The sequence below is a fragment of the Chelonia mydas genome, chromosome 8 (assembly GCF_015237465.2).
Source record: "Chelonia mydas isolate rCheMyd1 chromosome 8, rCheMyd1.pri.v2, whole genome shotgun sequence".
Taxonomy (NCBI): Eukaryota; Metazoa; Chordata; order Testudines; family Cheloniidae; genus Chelonia; species Chelonia mydas.
Window position 1 is genome coordinate 20,114,595 of NC_057854.1, and position 21,183 is coordinate 20,135,777.

General features: G+C 43.8%; 1 protein-coding gene across 1 annotated transcript; it reads left to right on the plus strand.

Annotated features, from left to right (window-relative positions):
- The first annotated feature begins 702 nt into the window (after positions 1-702).
- STC2 (stanniocalcin 2) lies at positions 703-15,795 on the plus strand. Its single transcript, XM_007062364.4, has 4 exons — positions 703-1,067; positions 3,472-3,614; positions 6,638-6,849; positions 12,187-15,795. The coding sequence occupies exons 1-4, from the start codon at positions 800-802 to the stop codon at positions 12,578-12,580; spliced, it is 1,017 nt and encodes a 338-aa protein (XP_007062426.1). The 5' UTR covers positions 703-799; the 3' UTR covers positions 12,581-15,795.
- The last annotated feature ends 5,388 nt before the right edge of the window (positions 15,796-21,183 follow it).

The window sequence follows — 21,183 nt, forward strand, 5'->3', positions numbered from 1 at the left end:
CTGGGGCTTCCTTCTCCTTTTTACAAAGCAACACATGGGAAGATTACAAACATCCAGATTTGTTTGCACTCCACCCCCCAGCACCCACCCCTAGGCACTAGGAATCCTCCCGAGCTGCGCTCCCTGCCCGTCTCACCCAGCGGTCAAGCTAAGGTCTGCAGTGCACGGCAACGGGAGCTACACCCGTGCAGGGAGTCAAGCTTTAAGGAAGGAGCGGGGCAGCGGGGGAGGGGAGAGTTTTGTCATTTGATGTACCCCCATTCCAGCGTCTCACGTGGAAACCCCCTGCCCCCTCTTCCTGGCTGGCTCCCCCCAAATTCTAATAATCATTACAAGGTGTACACTCTCCTCCAGATCCCTTGTCAAGCAACGTGCTTTTTACAAAAGGAAAGAATAGATATGAGGGGGACGTACTGGACCCCAGAATCCCCTCTTTTCTCCGTCTCCTGGTGTTGCTTCATAACCTGCAATGGCTGAGATGTTCCTTCCGAGAAGCTAGATTTTAACTGCAGTCTGTTCCTGGGTTTAAATGCTCCTGGTTGCTCATGATCATTATTGTGCAGTTTGCAACCTGCTGATGCAAGTTTCCTCACATTTTGTTCCACGGCGTGTAGTAGTTTAGAACGAGCACCGCCCACTATGCGTGTTGTCACAGGGGCACAGGGCTCCTATTGGTCGGGCTGGTGGACAACACCTGCTCGACTCCTTCATTCAAGTGACACCAGAGCTTCCAGGGATATTTGAGGCACCATCCTTTCCCTTTCTGGCCACTTTCAGCACTTGCACCAGTCCTGATCACATGCTATCCAGCGAGCAGATGACAAGAAGAGCAGTAGCCTCCATTTATACACCCTTTGAAAAGAAACAGAGGTGGGAAACCCACCAAGGTCTCCAGTGTGGGGTTGCAACCAGGACCATGTGTGCAGAGCTGTTAAGTAAATTAGTGACCTTGGCGTTGGTATTTGCAAGCTTTGATCCAGTTTTGGGCACAGAAGCCACCAATCCGCCGGAAGGTCCCCAAGAGAGAGCCCCTCAACAAAAAGGGCGGCTGTCTTTGCAAAATACAGGTATGTGATCTAAAAAGTGGGGGGAATGCTTGAAGAGGCAGGTCTAATTAAACTCAAATGCAAACAAACTGCATGTTACATATTGTTCAATAAGGAAGTAGTTGTAGTGAAATGGAGGTGTCTTTCTGTTGTATTTGCAGAGTAGTGGATAACTAGACGTGCACAATGACATTTATTTTTTTGCGTGTGACTGTCAAACATAAATCAGGAGAAAATAAGTGTTCACTCCTAATTACCTTTAAAGCGCCAGCTAGCCAAGCACGTGCTGTCCTTTGAATCGCAGAGACAAGGAGCTCGCTGCATTTAATCTCTGCTAAACAATGATGAAATCCTTAGAGATATCAATTTAGCGGCAACTGGAAAGTTATTCCACGTGATCATAAATGGTGAAGACGCGATTTTTGTTTAAGACTATAGTTACTTGTGGCACCGAACCAGGAAAGTGCCATGGCCGTCCTTGCACGTTGCAAGTCAGTCCAGTTCAGTCCTTTAATTGTAAATAAGCCAGTCATTCGGTAGGCAAACAAGAAACTCCAGCAGGTCAGACGCAGGCGATTTCTAATCCAGGAGATGCTGTTTGAGCAGAGGTTTAGATTTAGTCTGAAAGAGAAGGTTTCTCTATGCTAAGTACACAGTTAAAACATGGGGGGGGGGGGAACGTGACTGAAAATTACTAGAGCTGCTGCCTGCTTCTCTTGCGCAGAGAACCAAGTAATGATGCAATTGGCCATGGGGTTTCTCTTCTCATCCCTCCTAGTGTATTATCTGCCTAGTAGAAAGAACCGAGGCGTGCACTCTATTGGATCTTTTCCCAAGCATGGAAAGAGCGCGAAGAAGCTGTACACTTTTCTCTTTCTCTCTTACTTTTTTTTTTTTAACTGTCTCAATGCTGCAAGCCTTGTTTAAACACACACACGAGCCGGAATGCACGAATGCCCATTAGGGACTGCCACATGTGAATCACGGCTCTGTGCAATTCTCAGCAAACTGGGAGCCAGGACATGTGATCCGAGAACCGTCTGCATCCAAATGCCAACAGAAGCACTACAGCTGGGCTTCCAGACCCAAAAAAACCCAAGATGCAGTTACACAACGCTTGACAAAGAGACCCCTTTTCGTTTTGTGTGCCTCTCTATGCGCAGCTTTCCACATGGGAATAACAGAATGCCGGGTCACACTGATTAACTGATTTCCAGCTCCCCTGGGTTTTGTAACTGCAAAGCCCCATGTGGCTTTTCCTGCCCTCCCCCGTCTTTTCGCTCCCCCTCCGCATCTCACAGTCTTTCTTTTTACCTGAACACAAACTCCGAAGACATTGTCTGTGTCGTTATTACACGGTATTTGCACATATTAATTTTCTTTTTGTGATCTATTAAGAGACATTACATTGTCTCCTAACTCAGCACTTTACATCAACAGTTTTATCTCCTCTTTGTCCTAAGTGAATTAAAATTAAAACGAAAGTTGCTGTGAGGGATTTCAGATGGCAACATGTCAAGGGGGAAGGCTGCAGATGTTTTAAAAGCATGCTGTGGTTTAGAGAGGGCTACATCCCAAAAGTGAGCTTTAATTAAAGGTGCCACTCGTAAATGAGTACAACAAATTCTTAGCATCCTCAGTGCTACTCTAAAAGCTGCCCCTATTTGACTTTATCCTTAAGCTTCTCACCAACCACCTTCCTTTTGGCAACATTTTTTTAAGGATGGGCAAGGAGCTGCCTTGTTAAGATTTTTATTTGAAGGTGTCTGTCCAATGTCTGAAGCAATATTATTTGCTTCAATATTGTATAAAGTTTAGAAAGAAAAAATAACAGATTCACTATGCATGTGGCTGGAAGTTGTATTTGACTGTTGCTGAATTAATAATCTGAATTTTTGGATAGGCTCATGCAACAAGGGGCTCTGTCCCCCATTGAAAATTAGTGGGAGTTTTGCCATTGACTTCAAAGACAGCAGGATTGGGGCCCCCAATGGTCAGAAAATAGTGGTGTGATAATCACCAGACACTAGTTCAGAGTACTAGACAAAACAAATTCTAGCCTGATCCTGTAGTTCTCACTCAGGCAAAATTCCCATTTAAGTTAAGGAGGAACTTTGCGAGAGTAGGAATTGTAGATCTGGCCCATCATATGCTCTGAAAGAATGAAACAATATTAGATATTTTCAAGTGACTATGGCTACGATGTAAGTGGAGTGAATTTGGCATTTACTTTTTGGATCTCATATTGATAACAAAATGCATAAAAATGTTGGCCTAATTTCTGCAAAAAGTGGGTATGCGGTGAGTACAGGAAGTGTTGTCTCATGTGCTTTTTCTTTTGAACTGATGATCATAGCAAAATAACTCTTCTCCCCCCCATCTATGAATATTTGTACAAATTAACCATAATCAATGGTCATTTTAGCTGAAATCCAGCACTGCCTGGTTAATGCTGGCGATGTGGGATGTGGAGTGTTTGAATGCTTTGAAAACAACTCTTGTGAGATCCGAGGCTTACATGAGATCTGCATGACTTTCCTACACAACGCTGGAAAATTTGATGCCCAGGTAACCCAAAAAAAAAGGGTGAAATGCCCAGAAGTATATGTTTAGAAGGTGCTATATTTAATTTAATGATTTTTTTAAAATACATCTTTAAAATAAGTCTTTAATTAAGGACCAGATCTGCTCTTCCACATGCCCAACTCCCATTTCCTTTATTGAGAATTGGATGCATTCAACCAAGGGCTTGATTCTTTCTGCTCCCATTCAATTCAGTGGAAAAACTTCCATTGACTTGAATGGTGCTGTATTCAAGCCCCAAGAACAGAATAACATATGCATTATGTTTAAGTTGTCTTATGCTACAGACATTCTGTTTCCTACCAAACTGTACCTCCACCTAAGAATTTTTTCCTAGTGGGCCTGTGATAACAAAAATGGAATGGTGATGATGCCATGAATGGATCCTGCAGTCCTCACTCAGACAAAACTCATGCTGCATTCATTAAGGACTGTAGGATTGATCCTATTGACACAGATGGGCATTCTGCCAATAGGCTGAAATATTATAAATTCTTCGAGGCACAGTCAGTATTGTGTATGTATCATTTTATTACTTAAGTGACATATGCATATATAATGATAAAAATATCTCTATATCTCAACTGAAGAATCACACTTTAGCATTCCCTATGCAAAACTGATCAAATTAATTCAAACGGGTTGATGGATACACTTTTCCAAACCATCTAAGTGACTTAGGAGCCTAAGTCCCATTTTCAAGTCACTTAGGCATGTCTGAAAATTTTATCCAATGTGAGCTTGTTAAATTATTTTCAAGAACTACACACAACTAGCACAGGCATCTCCAAAAGCTGCTGTATTCAAATAGTCCTTTGGCTCAAACACTGACAATAAAATACATTCTTTAGGCAGTATGCGGTATTAAGTTTGTCTCCTTCATTTTCTCCCCAGACAATTTAGGCATCACTGAAGCATCCTGTTATTATGTCTCGTAAACCTACTCTCCCATTTCAGTGTGGAGAGAAGAGAACATTACGACGGGCCAGCGGCATTTGGCTTGACGCGTGCAGTTTACAGCATAACTTTACTGATGTCACCCAGCTGTAGGCTAATGGCACTTTATACAGCATAGTAGAAAGCAGAACTGTCTTGCAGATCCAGCTGTTCTATTTAGTTGGGCCATGGGACCAGACCTAGCAGAAAAACAAATTCCCCTGTGCTGGAGATTTTAGGCTGAGATTTGCAAAGATACATAAAGAATCTGGATGTCCATTAAAATTGATGGGAACTGTGTGTCCAGATCCTCTGAGCATCTTTGAAAATCTAAGCCTTAGTTTCCAGGCAGCTGCCAGAGAATGATAATTAGAGATTATTTTATTTTATACATTATATATTATCCACAAGCAAAAAGTTTATGGAAGTAAAACCATGGGAAAACCAAACACATATATGAAATTATTGCATAAAAGCCAGCAAATAATTGCTCCATTGGACATGTTCATATCTTTAAAGAGAACAGGGGCTATTTTACATCCAGATTGTTTCTACTGCAATGCAAAGACACTGGGATCCATGGGAACAAACTGTCCTCTAAAATATACATGTGTAATTCCCGTTGACTTTAATCTCTTCTCTTCAGTTTCTTTTACTGGCCTTGTCACCACAAGTTCCAGAGTCCTATCTGACATGACTACTGTTTGTCACATGTGATTCTCTCTTTTCCTTACCCCCCTTTTTTTCTCCAATGGCAAAAATGTGAGACTGTTTTTTTTAAAAAAAACATTATTTCTTCTGTCTGTACAGTAGTTAGTTAAAGTCTACTGTGTTATCTGTATTTGTTGTGAATGCAAGGTCAAAGAAGTGCACCTGGCACTTGGAATGGACGGCGGTGATGTTTGACACAGTACTTCGATCAGTGGGGAGCATGTGTGTCTTGCTCTCAGATTTGTGTGAATCTGGTGTAACAATTGATCTCAGTAGAGTTACACAGGTGTAAATCTTGAATCAGTGAGAGCAAAAATTGCCCCATTGATCACCCATCAGCTAGGATAACCTGAGGCTAATAAAAAACGGGGCAACACAGGATTGCTACCACCCAGCTGTCACTCAACAAGGAGAAGAAAAGCTGAGCATAGTTGCCAAGAGAATTGTGACATACATATACAGTAGGACTGGCAATAATATCTAATGGTGGAAAGAGGAAAGGATAGTGATGAGGGATGGGCATGCCTTGAATATTCCTCTGTAAAGCAATATGAGGAGAGCATGGAAGATGATTAGGGACATCGCCTAAATAGCCTTTATTGTCTTTAATACATATATATTTGCTTGTGAAGGCTTCAGATTGAAATGTCTTCCCTCCAGCAGACACAAACATTGAGATGTTATCGTGGGTGGCTTATGAGAGTGGGCTGGTAGCATTGATTTGGAGACTCTTTTGTTGTGAGGATGGGAGAGGGAAACAGGAAACACTGAAGCCAGTGGTTTCCTTAAGGGGACAGAGAGTGCTTCTGTAAGAGCTATGTGAACTTTGCAAACTGATAAGGAAAGGTGGTTTTGGTATGACTGACTGTAAATATCCCCTTTATGGTCCTGGAGACTCAAAACACATTCGGTCACTCTCATCAGTGATGTAAGCCCAATGTAGTCCATGGTGACAGACCAGGAATGAATTTAGTCCATTAAGTTGGGCTCTCTGTTGTTTAGAAATGAACCCTCTTCTTTCTCTCCTAGACCAACAAGGACAGGGGTTGTGGCAGAGGCAGGGCACTCAGTGCTGCGAGGAGGCAATGAAAGCATCACATAACCATGGAGAAACCATGGAGAAAACCAGACACAACCAGCCTAGGAACAGCATCCAGCCTTTCTAGAATGGGACAACCTGACATAGCCTTTAGGAGCAAAGAAATAAAACGGGGGAGACATTAACAAGTAGCCTTAGCAGTCTAATAACCCTTGACACTGTCATGTGGAGGAGTTGAGCATAAATCACCTAGTTGAGCATAAATCACCTGACGTGCTTAACGGACGCAAATACAGAACTACTCCGTTTCTTATCTTCTCAGGGAAAATCCTTCATTAAAGATGCTCTGAAGTGTAAGGCTCACGCCCTGAGACACAAATTCAGCTGCATCAGTCGCAAGTGCCCTGCCATTAAAGACATGGTGTTCCAGTTACAGCGGGAGTGCTACCTGAAACACGACCTCTGCTCTGCCGCCAAGGAGAATGTCCAAGTCATTGTGGATATGATTCACTTCAAAGACCTGCTGCAACATGAGTAAGTATGAATGTGCAAGGAGCCTAGTATTGTAGTGAGAATGAGGGAAGAATTTCACCTAAAAATACATGTCATCTATTGGGTTGTTTATTCATTCTCCCAGGAGACAGGAAATCCTGAGTTCCATCCCATCTAATTGTGTCCTTGAGCAAGTCACTTAACTATTCTGCCTCAGTTTCCCATCTGTCAAATGGGGATAACTCTTTTTTCGTAGAGGTGCTGCAAAGACTAGTTGACATTTTACAAAAGTGATGAGTATTATCTTACGCAGACATGACCATGGGAGGGAAACAAATGTGTTGAAGTTGGATCGATTTTTTTAGTTATGACATTATTATTTGTTTCCAGAAGTACCCACAATGTGCCAAGCACTTTCCAAAAAAAAAGAAGGCTCAGTTCCTGCCCCAAAGATCTTGTATTCTAAAAGAGAAAACTAACTGACCGAAGAAAGAGGGAAAACATAAGTGAAGTGGTCAAGATGGTATTTACACTAGGTAATAATAGTTTGATGCCACAGTTCTATTTTATAAATAAATAGATTGTCCCCAGGTATCTGCAGCTGTTACTGAAATGACAGATGTCATACTCTCCCCTCATCCAAACAACATAATCTTGCATGGAGATTAATTGCAGTCCATTTCTGATTTGCTTTATGAAATTCCCAAGTATTCATATCCCTAAAGCATCTTGTTGTTGCTGTTAGTCAGAGAAACTGACTAGAACTTCATGAAGAAAAGCTCCCATACTCCTATTCACATCACCCCATATGCTTGCCAAGGAAATGTCTAAGCACACAAATGCATACAAAATGGAACATCAGAGTCTAGATTTTCAGTAGTTCCCCTCTTTTGGGAGTACAGTTTACACCTGCAATGAATAGCTGGGATAAGTCTTAGTAATAACACATCTAAACTACTAAATTGCAGGAAAAAATCATACACAGACTACTGTGGTTTGTGCCCACCCTTCATTTGCTGGTGCAAAAATGAGAGAATACTTTTCCGCAGGTGGAAATTGCACCCAGAAACAGGGACGCTCAGCCACAGGCTGGCAGAAAAATTATCACTGGCCATCTTCAGACCATACCCCAATGATTTCTCATTCCCTATCGAATAACCAAACCCTCCAAACCCATAGACAACGACAGATGATAACACCCAGCTGTTCTATAGCACTTTTCATCAGAAGATCCCCAAGTGCTTTACCAAGAGGTCAGTATCATTATTCCCATTTTACAGGTGGGGAAACTGAGGCACAGAGCAATGAAATGACCAGTTCAACTTTCAAAGTAAGTGTTAGTGTTGCACTCTTAAAATCCCAGCCTAATTCCTTTAGGTTCTGATAAAAATCCCACCCTTAAACTCCAGGTTACGCTTAGGGAGAGTGGAGCTGTGACACAAATTTACTCCATCATTAATTACAGTTTAACAAAGTAAACCCAGCCCACTGAAAGCAACGTTCCTTCCATGGACATGGACCTTCCTGAAGCTAGGATCAACAGCATGGCTGGTGTCCTCGCTGTCGTTTTTGCATTGCCATTTCTGGTCTCTATCCTCATGGTGGTAGGGAATGACAGTGCTGTGGAGGCATCAGCATGCCGGGCTTCTTCTGGGACAGTGAGGGCAAGCAGTGCATCACATTGTACACCAGCACCGGCATTTCAGGAGCTGCATTAACAGGCTGTAAATTGGTGGATACTTGTCTACAAGTAAAACTTTTTAGCTCCATAGATGAAAAGTGCTATAAGACCAGAGTGCTTTGCCAAGGTGAATCAATGTTCCCCACTTTACACAGTGGGTAAGGCCAGAATTCTCAGAAGTGGCCTCAGTTTTTGGGTACACCTCTGGCTGGGTCAGCGAAGCTCATTTAGAGCTGTGAGTAATCAGTAAAATTCTCACTGGCTCATTTGACAGGCATATTAAAGACCGTGTCCTGTCCCTTCACAATTCCTGTTTCAGATAAAGACAAAACTTTAGACCAGGAAACATTATTGACGCTCATTCTCACCACCTCCTCCTGTACTATTCCAAAATGAGCAGTCTTTTGCCATATTATTTTCACCATTTTCTCTTCATGTGTAAGCTAAACAGCACCTTGTGGGCAGTAAGGGCACCTCTTGGGGAGAAGGTTGGGGGAATGGAGGTTTGGATCTATTTTTTTTATTACAATGGTGAAAATGGTCTGAACAGTTGCACTTCCGGGACCTGTTGCGTTCCAAATAACTAAAAAAATCCCAACACCACCACCCCAGTCAAGAATCCAAAGATGGATTCTTTATTCCTTAAACTCCCTCCTTCAAAGAAGTTGCATCCCCAGACATTCAATTTAACAACAGAGTAAAATCTTGGTACTTTCATCCGCTCTACTATCCTGGTTTGCTAGCTCTCCTCATCCCTACCTGTCTATTTTGCCTGTTACCCAAGTGGATAGCTTCAGGTACAGGGCTCATCTGGCACCCAGCACTATGTACAACTGGTCTCCACGGAAGACGACATCAGCACCGCTCCATGTGCCAGATTCAACCCTGGTGTAAGTGGGCTGGGCACACCACTGAAATCAATGGAGCTGCCACTGCTTACACTAAGGCTGAATTGGGACCCTTGAGGATGCTAAAGTTGTAATTCAGGTGGTTCCTTTGACTAGAGACTTTTAACTGTGTCGCCCTTCTGGGCTCTCCCAGCCTGCCTGCTAACAGCTGAACTGTTGTCTGCTCTGTTGGCATCTTTTGGTGATACTGCCTTACCAGTGTGCTCCTACAAGTGTTCTACTTGCCCTCCCTGACACTTCGCTAAGTAAGCTGGGCGTCATCTATTCACTGGCCACGTTGTGTGATGTGAATGCAACATCACAGGATGTGACTCAAATTAAAAATAGTCAGTCTGTAGTTTTCCCAGTTGGCGGATGGGTGCCAAGTGTGATCAGTATTCTGCCTGTGCTCTCAGGCTAACCCAAAGGCTTTGAGTCACTTGCCGTAGAGTGGCAATCTTCTTGCCATCTGCCTCAGTTGGGTGGGGGTGAAGATAGACAGTTTAGATCCTTAGTGATCCCGTTAGCAAAGAAATGGAACCAAATAAGTCTGGATAAGACAACTCAAAATGGTAACAAACTGTGCTTTCAAGATGGACTTCAGGTCTCCCAGCTACATAGAATTAAATCAGTGGTCTATTGATCCCGCTTCCAGCAGAGTCAGAAACTTGAAGCTTCAGATGAAGGCAAATGAAAGTGATAAATCCCAGAGAAACCCCTAGCCTGTTGCACAATGCTGTTCATGTGGGTGGGGAAATTCCTCCCTGACCTAGGCAGGTGATTGGTTTATGCCCTGAGGTGTTAGATTTGGTTACTGTTATGTACAATAATATGACTAACTACTAGTGTTACAATTAAATGGCTTGACCTTGCAAGTCAATTTTTTGTAATCAGCTCCATATTTTAGGAACTTGATGGGCCACGTGGGAAGGGAATTGGCTAATTTTTAAGGTCCCTTATCTCAGCTGACGACTAAGAGGGAGATGGGGGGAAGGAGACTGAAGGATGACCGCAATGAAACATGCATAGTCACAGAGCATTAGGTAAGTGGCAGATGTGCTGACAGGGCTTTGGAGAAAACACTATCTAGGTATTTATACCGTGCTCACCACTGTAGTATCTAATGATATTAAAAACATCTCCTTAGCTCAGGGCAAGTTTGCATATTTCCTTTTTATGTGAATGGCGTGACCAGGAGGCTTCACTCTGAGTTATTAGCTGCCATGGACAGCTAAATAAAGAGGACAAATCACTAAAAAATACACTGTGGGGAACAATCGGGTCTGGCTAGGGTGAGATGGGACCTAATTGCTTTCTCCATCTAATTTCGGTGACTTTTGGTGGTGAAACTCACATTATCTCCTCACCCTTGGAGGATCAGGTGTATACATAGAAATTTCATTAATCTTTTTCCTTGTAGGATATTTCCTTGCCGCTGCCAGCCCTGAAGAGAGTCCAGAGACCTTGCCCCTTCCATCCCTGAAAACATAAGCAGGGTGATGCTCTGATAAATCGCCACTAGGTCAGTTAGGAGCCCCCCTTTTTCAGCCCCCCACATCCCATCTATTCTAGAGAGCCGAAGATTCTGTTTTCAGTCCCAGCTTTTGCTCTCCTACGGTCCCCAGAAGTAAAGGCTGAGTCCTATATGGGCTCCCATATGACAGTAATTTGTAGAATTGAATAAAGTGTGTAGAGGCCAGGTGTAGGACTGATTTAATATCTGTTAGAGAAGTATCAGGAAGCAGTATCCTACCCTGACAAGGTTTGGATTCAGTCATGTAATGGGTGTTTTCTGGCTCGAACTGCTCTGAAATCACAATTTCACAATTAGCCTAAGGCTATGCCTACGCTCCAAATTACTTAGGTATAACTTACATTGTGGACCACGCTACGTTGGTGGGAGAGCTTCTCCTGCCAACACAGCTACAGCTTCTCCCAGAGGCAGGAGTTATTAAGCCAATGGGAGAGCTCTCTCCCGTCGGCATAGAGTGTCTTCACCAGAAGCGTGACCGCAGTGTAGCTGTAGTGTAGACACAGCCCGAGTAAATGCAGGACTGGAGGCAGTCCATCTCTGGGACAGCTGGTGACAGTTCTGCCTCTGCTACCTGTATGTTATTTATTTTCAACTTAAAAATAAATCTTTGTGCTTGTGGCAGCCAAAAGCATCACCCCTCAAATCAACGCAACTCTCCAGCCCATATCAACTCGGGTTCCGGGGGGGGATAGGAGGGAGAACAGGGAGTGGGTACAAAGTTCATCTTGACTCCTCAAATGGGTGAGCTGTTCCCAATCATGCAACTGACTGATTAGACACCAGGTAATCATCCACTTTTTTGTGCTTAAATACATTAACACTATTGACTCCAAACATGCAGCAGCCTGGGTCTCCTGACTCCTACCCCCTTGTTCTATCCGGTAGACAATTCAACATTCTGCATCTGTTGCCTGTCTTAACCCAACTAGCCATGTCTCTGTAGCAGCCATGCCTAATGCAGCTTCCAGGTCTGCGTGGGGGGACATTATTGTTCACTTGGTGGAGATGCTGCCAAAGGACTCAAGTCTCAGTTGTAGTAACATTTAGGATATAAAGCGTGGCTGCCAGGTGAGGGAACGGCTGTACTGCATTTAAGTCTTCTATAGCATCTAGCCACTAGCTGGCAAACACAGTCAGCCCCATGCAGATGCTCTGGAGTAAGCAAGAGGAGAATGAGGCACAGTGACCTCACACCCACTTGCTGATGTGTAACCTACTTGCATCTTGCGACATGATTCTCTTTTAACTTCCCCTTCTGCTGTTTGATTTACTTCCAGGCCATATGTCGACCTGGTGAACATCCTCCTCACGTGCGGGGACGAAGTGAAAAAGGCTATCACCAGAAGCATCCAGACCCAGTGTGAACAGAACTGGGGAAGCCTCTGCTCCATCCTGAGCTTCTGCACCTCAGTCGTGCACAGCGACTCCACACTGGGTCCTGAGAGGAAGACAGGTGAAGCCACCAAAGCCTCTACCAGCCGTGGGGACATACTAGTCCACCCAGAGTCTGACCACAGGGAGAGCTCACGAGCTGCCAAAGGAGAGAGAGGTGGCAGGGCTCACTTGAACACTCACCCCCGGGTTAAAGCTGGAGCTTACAGCCCCAAAGGGTCACACGGGATCATTGAGCGGGCAGAAGAACTGTCCGATTTCTCCGACATCCGAAGGTGAAAGGAGGCACCGACTCAACCCTCCCCCTCCACCAAAACTTCCTCCATTGAGTCCATCTTCTTAGCTATGGACATTCCAAAACCTTTACCATTCAGAGGGGTGATGTCAAGCACAGGGCATTGTGGGATATGTGGACTTCAGTGATAGTGTATAGATTAGTAGAGGAGAGCAGTGGTTCTGGGTTATTGATTGTCTCCAGAGAATTTGACACTTACATAACCAATGGGTGAGACAAAATGTTTAAATCCTTCCCCCCTTCCCCCCGCTTTTAAAAACAACATAACAAGTGGATATTGTTTTCAATTTGATTGTCTTTTGGTTGGGGAAAGGGATGTGGGGAGGGCTCAGCCAGATTTTATTTTGGCCAGTCACAGCTCCGCTATGCTTATGGGGCAGTCTCCAAGCAGATGGCAGAATTCCAAAGGGATCTTCTCTGCCCAGGGCTGTGAATGTAAGAGTTCAGAGTGGGCTGTTGTGACACTCTAAGTAAATAAATGTCCAGTTTATTGCACGGGGAGATTGCTGTTTTGAGCTATGTCATTTTCTCTTAAGTCCTGAGCCATTGTTCCTGTCTGGGTGACAGTACCCGACTTAAATGCCCCCTTGTATGTATTTTAACCACTGCTTAACTTTACTTTATTTATCCAGTTACTCAAAAATGTCAGTGGCCTAAGTAGCCAGTTGTGTGACCTGCTTAGCATCAGAATGAACACATTTTCCACAGACCTCCAAAGTCCCCAGGCATGTCCTCTTTCAGAACCTGCGGTTGTGCTCACAGAGGAGCATTTTCTGCAGCATTCTCCCCACTTGTGGGCAACCCAAAATGTTGGGCTTAGGCACAAACAGTTGATGTGTCCTTAAGCTTTGTGGGCTTAGGGAGTATTTTGGAGGCCTGTTGAAGATCTGTCCCTTTTATTGTCTTTGGAAGCAGCATTATGGAGTTTGCAGGGCTCTAGAGACTCAGTGTTCTAAATCTGGCCACAGGTCATGGTTTATCAAAGTGCCAAAAATGACTATGGGATAGTGAGAGATGGTTAACTTTTTTTTTTATTATTATTATAAACTAGCACACTGGGTAGTGTCCTCCAAACCCTACAGAGTGAGAGTGGAATGCAGAGTGATAAGATGGGTTTGGAGAGCTTAATCTTCCTGAGTGATTTAAAGTTAGGGTGAGATGCTAGGGTGCATCCTTTCTTATCCCCATATGCAAATGTGACCCTCAAGTTGCATTGCTGCAATTACATATCCTAGGATGTTATTCTTAAAACATTGGTTATCGTATCTAAAGGCAGACAGGGGTGGGAACTTTAGTAACCTCTGTTGGGGAACGATGATCTTTCTTGCAAGACAGTATCACACCAAGGATCTGAGCACTGGCCTTTTGCTTCAGGAGGCCTGGAGTCAAATCACCAGTGGTGGGAAGGCAGTTTGGTACAGACTGAACTAGCACAGGGAACTGACCTACGTCTTTGTCACTTGGTGGGAGTGGAGGTAATTAGCAACACAGGGGATTTAGCCATAACTCCCACCGAGTCAAATTCTGCTTCTGGATATGTGTATGCAGCTCCCAGTATCTTCAGTGGGAGATTTGTGCATATATCCCTTAGCAGAATCTTGGGCATTACTCTTAATAGAAGACATGTGGGTAAATCTCCTTGGTTGGGAGGGAGCAAAGAACAACCATTAACCTGAAGAGTTACACCGTTATGCAGCCATCAGCCTCTTGATCAAAAAAGACCCCGATCCTACTCCCATTGTAGTCTCTGACAAAACTCTCATCTGACCTCAGGGAATCTAGGATCAAGCCAAGAGCCCTTGAGGAGTGGGCAAGTTCCTTCCAGTATGTGGACAAGATGACCGATCCAATCATGGCAATGGTGGCCCATGGCTCATACACACAGAGGGTGCAACTCAGAGGGACTGTAGTTCCCTAGCTAATGTCCATGCACATACACCACTTCCAATGGTTTGCTTTGAAGGACACCCTCCCTATCCCAAAACAAAGTGTCTTGCTGCCGGTGATGCAATAGGAAAGTTTTTGGTCTCCCTCACTGTGACATCCTCAGGAGCATCCCACTACCCCATGATGACGCATAGGCATAGTAAAGGACAAGCTGAAACCAAAAAGAGAACCAAACCATGACAGCAAAAAGGACTTGCTATCAAGTTAATATTCTTGCCTAACTCCATTAAGGTCTCTCTCTCTCTCATTAAAGGTCTGATTCATCTATGAGAACCAAACATATAGTGATATATATACACTCTTGAATGTCTTAGTCAACATATCACCTCAGCATACATACAATTTACTTTTATTCATTCATTCTGCATGGGGAAAAGTATATATTCCTCCATCTTGTTAATTCAATGAAAATTTCTTTATTGTTTCAAGGGGGCAGGGGATTTTGTATATGGCATAACATTTTTTTCCTCTATGTGTGAAGATTTTCTGTGTTCATCTACTGATTCCACATATGCTATTATTGTAAATATTTAACATTTCTATTTATTATAGTGTCTCCATTTAAAAACCAAACACTGCTGGCTATGGTAATTTAAATGTATGTCATGACCTGTGTTGTATATATTCATGCCACTAGTATGTTTTTGTTGTTGTTTAAAGCAACGTAAATATAATTTTATACAGTTCCATAATGTTATTGACAGCAAAAATCATTTATTTATTGTTAAACCTTCTTTCATGTCTAATAAGTAGGGTGTGTTTACCTGAGAGTATGTTATCAAGACATCTACATAGCGTTAATTCTTTGTAAAATCAATTTTAAAAGAAATCTACTGTCCCCTTAGAGACCCTATGATACTTTGATCACCAGTCCTCCCAAACCTGCTGCTTGCGAAGGAGATTTAGCTTAAAAAACAAGGTCTGGATGTTTCTCTTAAGCTTTGCATCTGGAAAAAAACCACCCATAAGAGAAACTGGGAAAAGTAAAATGCCTACTGGAAAATATATAAATAACCCATCACCCCACAAAAACACTGTCCTACCTTTAAAAATGAAGTTCTGAAACATAATAATTAAAAAACTGTCCTTAAATTCCAGTTCTCTGGGCGAAAAACATACTAGTTCTATCTCATGTAGAATTTACAGCTGAATAAGCTTGTAAACATTGCATATGGATTTAGGTAAAGCTCTGTATCTTTTCACACTGCTATTATTTTTCCTGAAACACTAATAAATGTTTTGAATAAGTCTTGCTGGGATTCCTACTTTTATTTTTTAAACGCAGTTCTAGCTATGTTGGTAAGAGATAAGAAGCCACTTTGAAGCTGGGCTTTTAAATAATATAGATACATTCTGTAGGCTAGACCCTCAGGTATGCCTGAGCTGCACTCGACTTACCTGAGCAAGGGAGAGGGAAGTGATTTCCTGCTAGCCCTTTCCCCCAATCCTGAGGGCTAATTTGACCCTGGAGCAAGTTAGCACAGCCTCAGGGATGTTCTAGTTTGCACCAGCTCAAAGGATGCCCTAGGGCCATTTGCTCCAGCCACCTCCCTCCTACTCCCTGAAAAGATCTTTATGTCGGGTGAGCAGGAGCAGTAGACATGACTGCAACAGCGGTATGCAGCCTGGGGGTTCCCTATGCAAGCGAGGGACTCTTCAGCTGGCTCTTTAAGCCAGTTTTCTGGCCCCTTTACACTGTCAGAATGGGGCCAGGAGCTGGCTCTTTGTTTACTCTTTTGCCGTAGAGAAAGCCAAACAGCAGATCTTGACTCCATCATTGTATTATATAAAGGGCCTGATTCTGGAGTCCTTAAACTAAGCTCCCATTGATTTCAGTGGCAGTTTTGCCTAAGGGCTCCAGGGTTGTGCTAATTAGGTACATGTGATACCACTGTATAGATAAAAGAGTCCTGCTCAGTCTTAGTTATGTTTTTAAACTGTTCATCTCGAAGGGTGAGAAGCAGGTATGGAGACGCATTGGTGCTCACAGATTCATCTTTCACCTCTGGAGCCTTGGGGTCAAAGACTAGCTGCAATCAAATGGGTACATGAGGCTTGTTGGGTTTTATCCTAGTCCTCAGTAACTTAGATCAAAAAAACATTCCACAATTTGACATCACTGGCACTTTTTGCTCAACAGAATTAACTGCTGGATGAAGCTCAATGGACCTGCAGGATGGATGCAGATTAGCATTTAGTTATGTTGCCAAAGTTGTATAAAGGAACCCAAGACTGGTGCTGCAGTCAGGATTGAGGTGCATTGGCAGAGCTGGGTAACAGGGTGTAGGGAAGCTGCCTGCATTGTCTCCAGTCCATTCTGCTTAGTTCTTCATTTTTATGACTGCTAAATTAACCCACGTGTCTTAAATATGGGACACGTTGCTTAAAGATGTGACAATTGCTGAGGATTTGTATACAGATGCAAGCCCAATGTGAGTTGCTCTATTACAGTCATTTCAGCAACAATCTGAATGTGCAGCTGTAAATGAAATCTTAGAAATCTGCTGGTCCCTGAGCAAAGCAGAGCAGCTAAATCCCAGGATTTAAAGTAAGCAAGCAAGCAAACCCCAGTTTGAATGGTCCTTACAGCTGAGATGTGGAAAAAGCCAGGCTGGTGACTTGAACTGGAGGCCAGGCCTGGAAACTATTTTTTTCCTTCTTCAGCTGGGATTATTTATGGGGCAGGGGGTGGGGAAGGGGGAGAATTCCGAAAGAGCAAACCCAGGCCCCAAGGCAGGAATTGTTTATGGCTGCTTGCATTAAAAGCACATTTTTAATGCTCCTTCTGTGAGGTTTAAAAATAACTAATCCAATTTAAGCCTTTGGATAAGATGGACTTCACAAGCTTACATGTGATTTGAAGGAATCCATGACCTGTAATATTTCTTTGTTTAAGGTGCATTGCCACCTAGCAACAGCCTGTGCATAATCCTGCCGCCGATTATCTTTAACCACTGTGCAAAGGGAAAGTGCATCTTACCAGCTGTCACAGGAAATGGCCCCATGCCAAGCTACAGTTTGCACCAGGAGGCTTACAGATAAGATGTAAAACGGAGATTCTGGCCGCTCCTGATTGTTAAAGATCTCACTGCATTCATTGCAAGAGTTGGGTCAGAGTCGTAGCCAAAATCCAGCTCAGGTAACTACATTCTGCCAACTACCATTCTCCCTAAAATTTCAGCTAGTAAAGTTATTTTTCATGTCCTGAAGCATAGTGCTGTGGAATCGCATTCCACTCCCGGCGTGGCTACATGTCAGTGATGGGTGATGTAATCCTGGCAATTCCTGAGGGGGTCCAGTCTTATAAAACACAGCAAAGCCTGAGTAACGAGGGGTTGTGCTATCATAAAATGTACAAAGGCACAGAGAGACAGGTATCCAGATCTAAATGAACTTCAGAGCAACCTCACCACGTAACTGGCCTATGGTCACCTCCTACTATGAATGAGGGAGAGGGAGCAGTAGATTTAGCCACCTTCTTGCCTCCTACTTGGTTGTAGCCCTTATAGATTTGCTCTGTATAAACCTCACTAGCTACACCACAACACACCCACTTCCTACACCCTTGCATTGAAGAGAGTCTGTGATGACTTGCTGGGAGGTATGGACCATAACTGCTTGAGCTCCTTGCAGCTCACTTTCTAATAAGGCAGGATTACAGCCACTATAGCATCATGTATGTCAGTCAAAAGAAATAATTTATTCCAGGAATTTCATCTTATTTTTCCAGTTAATAAACTGCCTAGGCAGATCATAAACTTCTCACTCTCATATTAAATTTGTGACTATCTTGAGCAAATAGTTCTGCAAGTAACCTGCAGTTTGCAATTGAATATACAACCAGAATTTATGCCACTCTAAATAGACATTACACAAGTCATATTATAGTGTTCCTTTTTCCTGATTGGAGGACTTACGGAACCAAACAACACAGTGCAAAATGATTAGTTTTATATTTGACTGGCAAATTTTCAACCTACTCCGTGGTGTTCAGCACACATTATGATTTTTACTATTTTTATTTATATTACACTACCACCTAGAGGTCCAAATAAGATCAGTGTCTCATTGTGCTAGGTGCTATACAAACACATAGCAAGAAACAGACCTTCCCGCAATGAATTTACACTCTAAATAGACAAGACAGGTAAATAGGAAACCGAGATGAAGTGACTTGTACAAAGTGCCACAGCAGATCAGTGGCAGAGCCAGTCATAGAACCCAGCTTTTCTGACTCCTAGCCCAATACCCTGTCCATTTCCAGGGACCATGCTGCCTAACCAACATTTGTGTTGGTGAATACTGGAACTAAAAAAAAGTCATGGTTTAGGAGTTTTCATGCTAGAAAAGCTCGAGTGCTCGAATATTTGCAGAAAGCAAATACAGTTGAACTGAAATTTGTTTTGAATTCAAACACATAGCCAATTTTCCCAGCAAATTGTTCTGTTGTAGTTTCCATTTGAATCGTCTCATCTTCTGAGGGACTGGCCTCAGCCTGTGCCCTCTCTCTTTTCACACTGCAGTTAGAAGGGAAAAACATATATTGTAACTTAGGAGCATCCCTTCCAGGAAAAAATGAGAGTCCAGCTGGGTCTATCAAAGTATTTACAACAGGGGTGGGCAAACGTTTTGGCCCGAGGGCCACATCTGGGAATAGAAATTGTATGGTGGGCCATAAATACTCACAAAATTGGAGTTGGGTTGCAGGAGGGGGTGAGGGCCCTGGCTGGGGATGCGGGATCTAGGGTGAGGCCAGAAATGAGGAGTTCAGGGTGTGGGAGGGAGCTCCGGGCTGGGGCGGGGCGTGGGGTGCGGGCTCCAGCTGGGGGTGCGGCCTCTGGGGTGGGGCTGGGAATGAGGAGTTTGGGGTGTAGGAGGGTGCTCCGGGCTGGGACCAAGGGGTTCAGAGGGTAGGAGGGGGATCAGGGCTGGAGCAGGGGTTTGGGGCATGAGGGAGGCTCAGGGGTGCAGGCTCCGAGCGGTGCTTGCTTCAAGCAGTTCCTGGAAGCAGCGGCATGTCCCTTCTCCAGCTCCTACATGGAGGAGCAGCCAGGCAGCTCTGCGCGTTGCCCCATCTGCAGGCACCAGCCCTGCAGCTTCCATTGGCCACGATTCCCGGCCAATGGGAGCGGCAGAGGCAGCACTTGGGGCGGGGGCAGTGTCCAGAGCAGAACCCCTAGCTGCCTCTAAGCATAGGAGCCGAAAGGGGGCCATGTCGCTGATTCCAGGAGCCGCATGGAGTGGCCCCTGACCCTACTTCCCAGCTGGAGAACCAGAGTGGGGCAAGCCCCACACCCCGCTCCTTAGTGGGAGCTCAAGGCTTGGATTAAAATGGCTGGCAGGCCGGATCCGGCCCGTAAACCATAGTTTGCCCACCCCTGATTTCCAAGGTATTTACATGGTATCTGCACTTGGCTGTAGCAGACATGATTCAATGGCCACACAATAAAAGACAATTGCTGTCAACCTGCCTCTGCCACAGTGGTGACAGTAGTCATTTTAGTTGCAAACACATGCAGCAATGGTAAACCAAAGGTTACAGAGAGTTTGTTCATTCCTGAATATTCCTGGTAAGTATCTGGACACAATGGTAAGAGACAATGCTCACTGCCTTTTTACTTCTACTGTTCTACGGCTGGAACCATGGTATGAGTGGAATTAGAGCAAGCCCATTGTGAAGCCTGTACTGCTATACAGGGGTAAGATATTGGGAAACCAATGGGATTCTTGAAGTATGTAATAAGGTTGGAAGTAATTGTGCAACATTTCTATTGGATCATGTCTGATGTGTTGATCTCAATGATCTTTTTAGGTTGAGAAGGAGTTGAAAACTGCTGGAAAACCATCTGCCCGTGTGTATTAAAAGCAATCTCATGCCAGGTGCTATCAGAAATGAAAATTCCTTTGAATTTCCACTTCAAATTCCAGCTGCCATCATGGCTTCCATCGTGCTTGCCAGTTAGAAATGGAATGGCTGGCAGGGACAAAGCCCGTCAGATCTTCAGCTTTCAAGCAATCCCAGGGGACATAGGACCATGCAGAACTACTTGCAGGGCTAGTTATGGAATAATCTTATGCTCAAATAAATTTGTTAGTCTCTAAGGTGCCACAAGTACTCCTTTCCTTGTGCTGCTGTTATCCATGCTCACCTGACCAATGCACAAGCTTCAATTACAGAGCACCATTGGTAGCACTAAATGCCATCTTTTCCCAGCATTAACTTAATTTAAAAACAAAGATTTTGTTTCCATTTGGGTGGGGGGCGGGGTGGGAGGTGCAGAAACATCTTTCCCTATGTTTCACAGCGAAACAACATTATGGTCTTTAGGGCAGGGACTGTCTTTTTTTGTTGTTCTATGCTTGTATAGCAAGTAGCTGAATCGGGTCCTGGTCCCTTGGTGCTACCACAATACAATTAATAATAATTATTATTAACCTTGAATACTGCATGCTGTTCTGGTTGCCCCTTCTCAAAAAAGATATATTACAATTGGAAAAAGTACAGAGAAGGTCAACAAAACTGATTAGGGGTATGGAACAGCTTCCATATGAGGAGAGATTAAAAAGACTAGGACTGTTCAGTTTAGAAAAGAGATGACTTGGAGGGGATATGATTGAGGTCTATAAAATCATGAATGGT

Excerpts from the sequence above, each read along its gene's own strand:
- STC2 (XM_007062364.4), top strand. The coding sequence starts at position 800 with ATGCTATCCAGCGAGCAGATGACAAGAAGAGCAGTAGCCTCCATTTAT. Across the intron at positions 3,615-6,637 it reads CTGGAAAATTTGATGCCCAG|GGAAAATCCTTCATTAAAGA; the intron begins GTAACCCAAAAA and ends TTATCTTCTCAG. Across the intron at positions 6,850-12,186 it reads AAAGACCTGCTGCAACATGA|GCCATATGTCGACCTGGTGA; the intron begins GTAAGTATGAAT and ends ATTTACTTCCAG.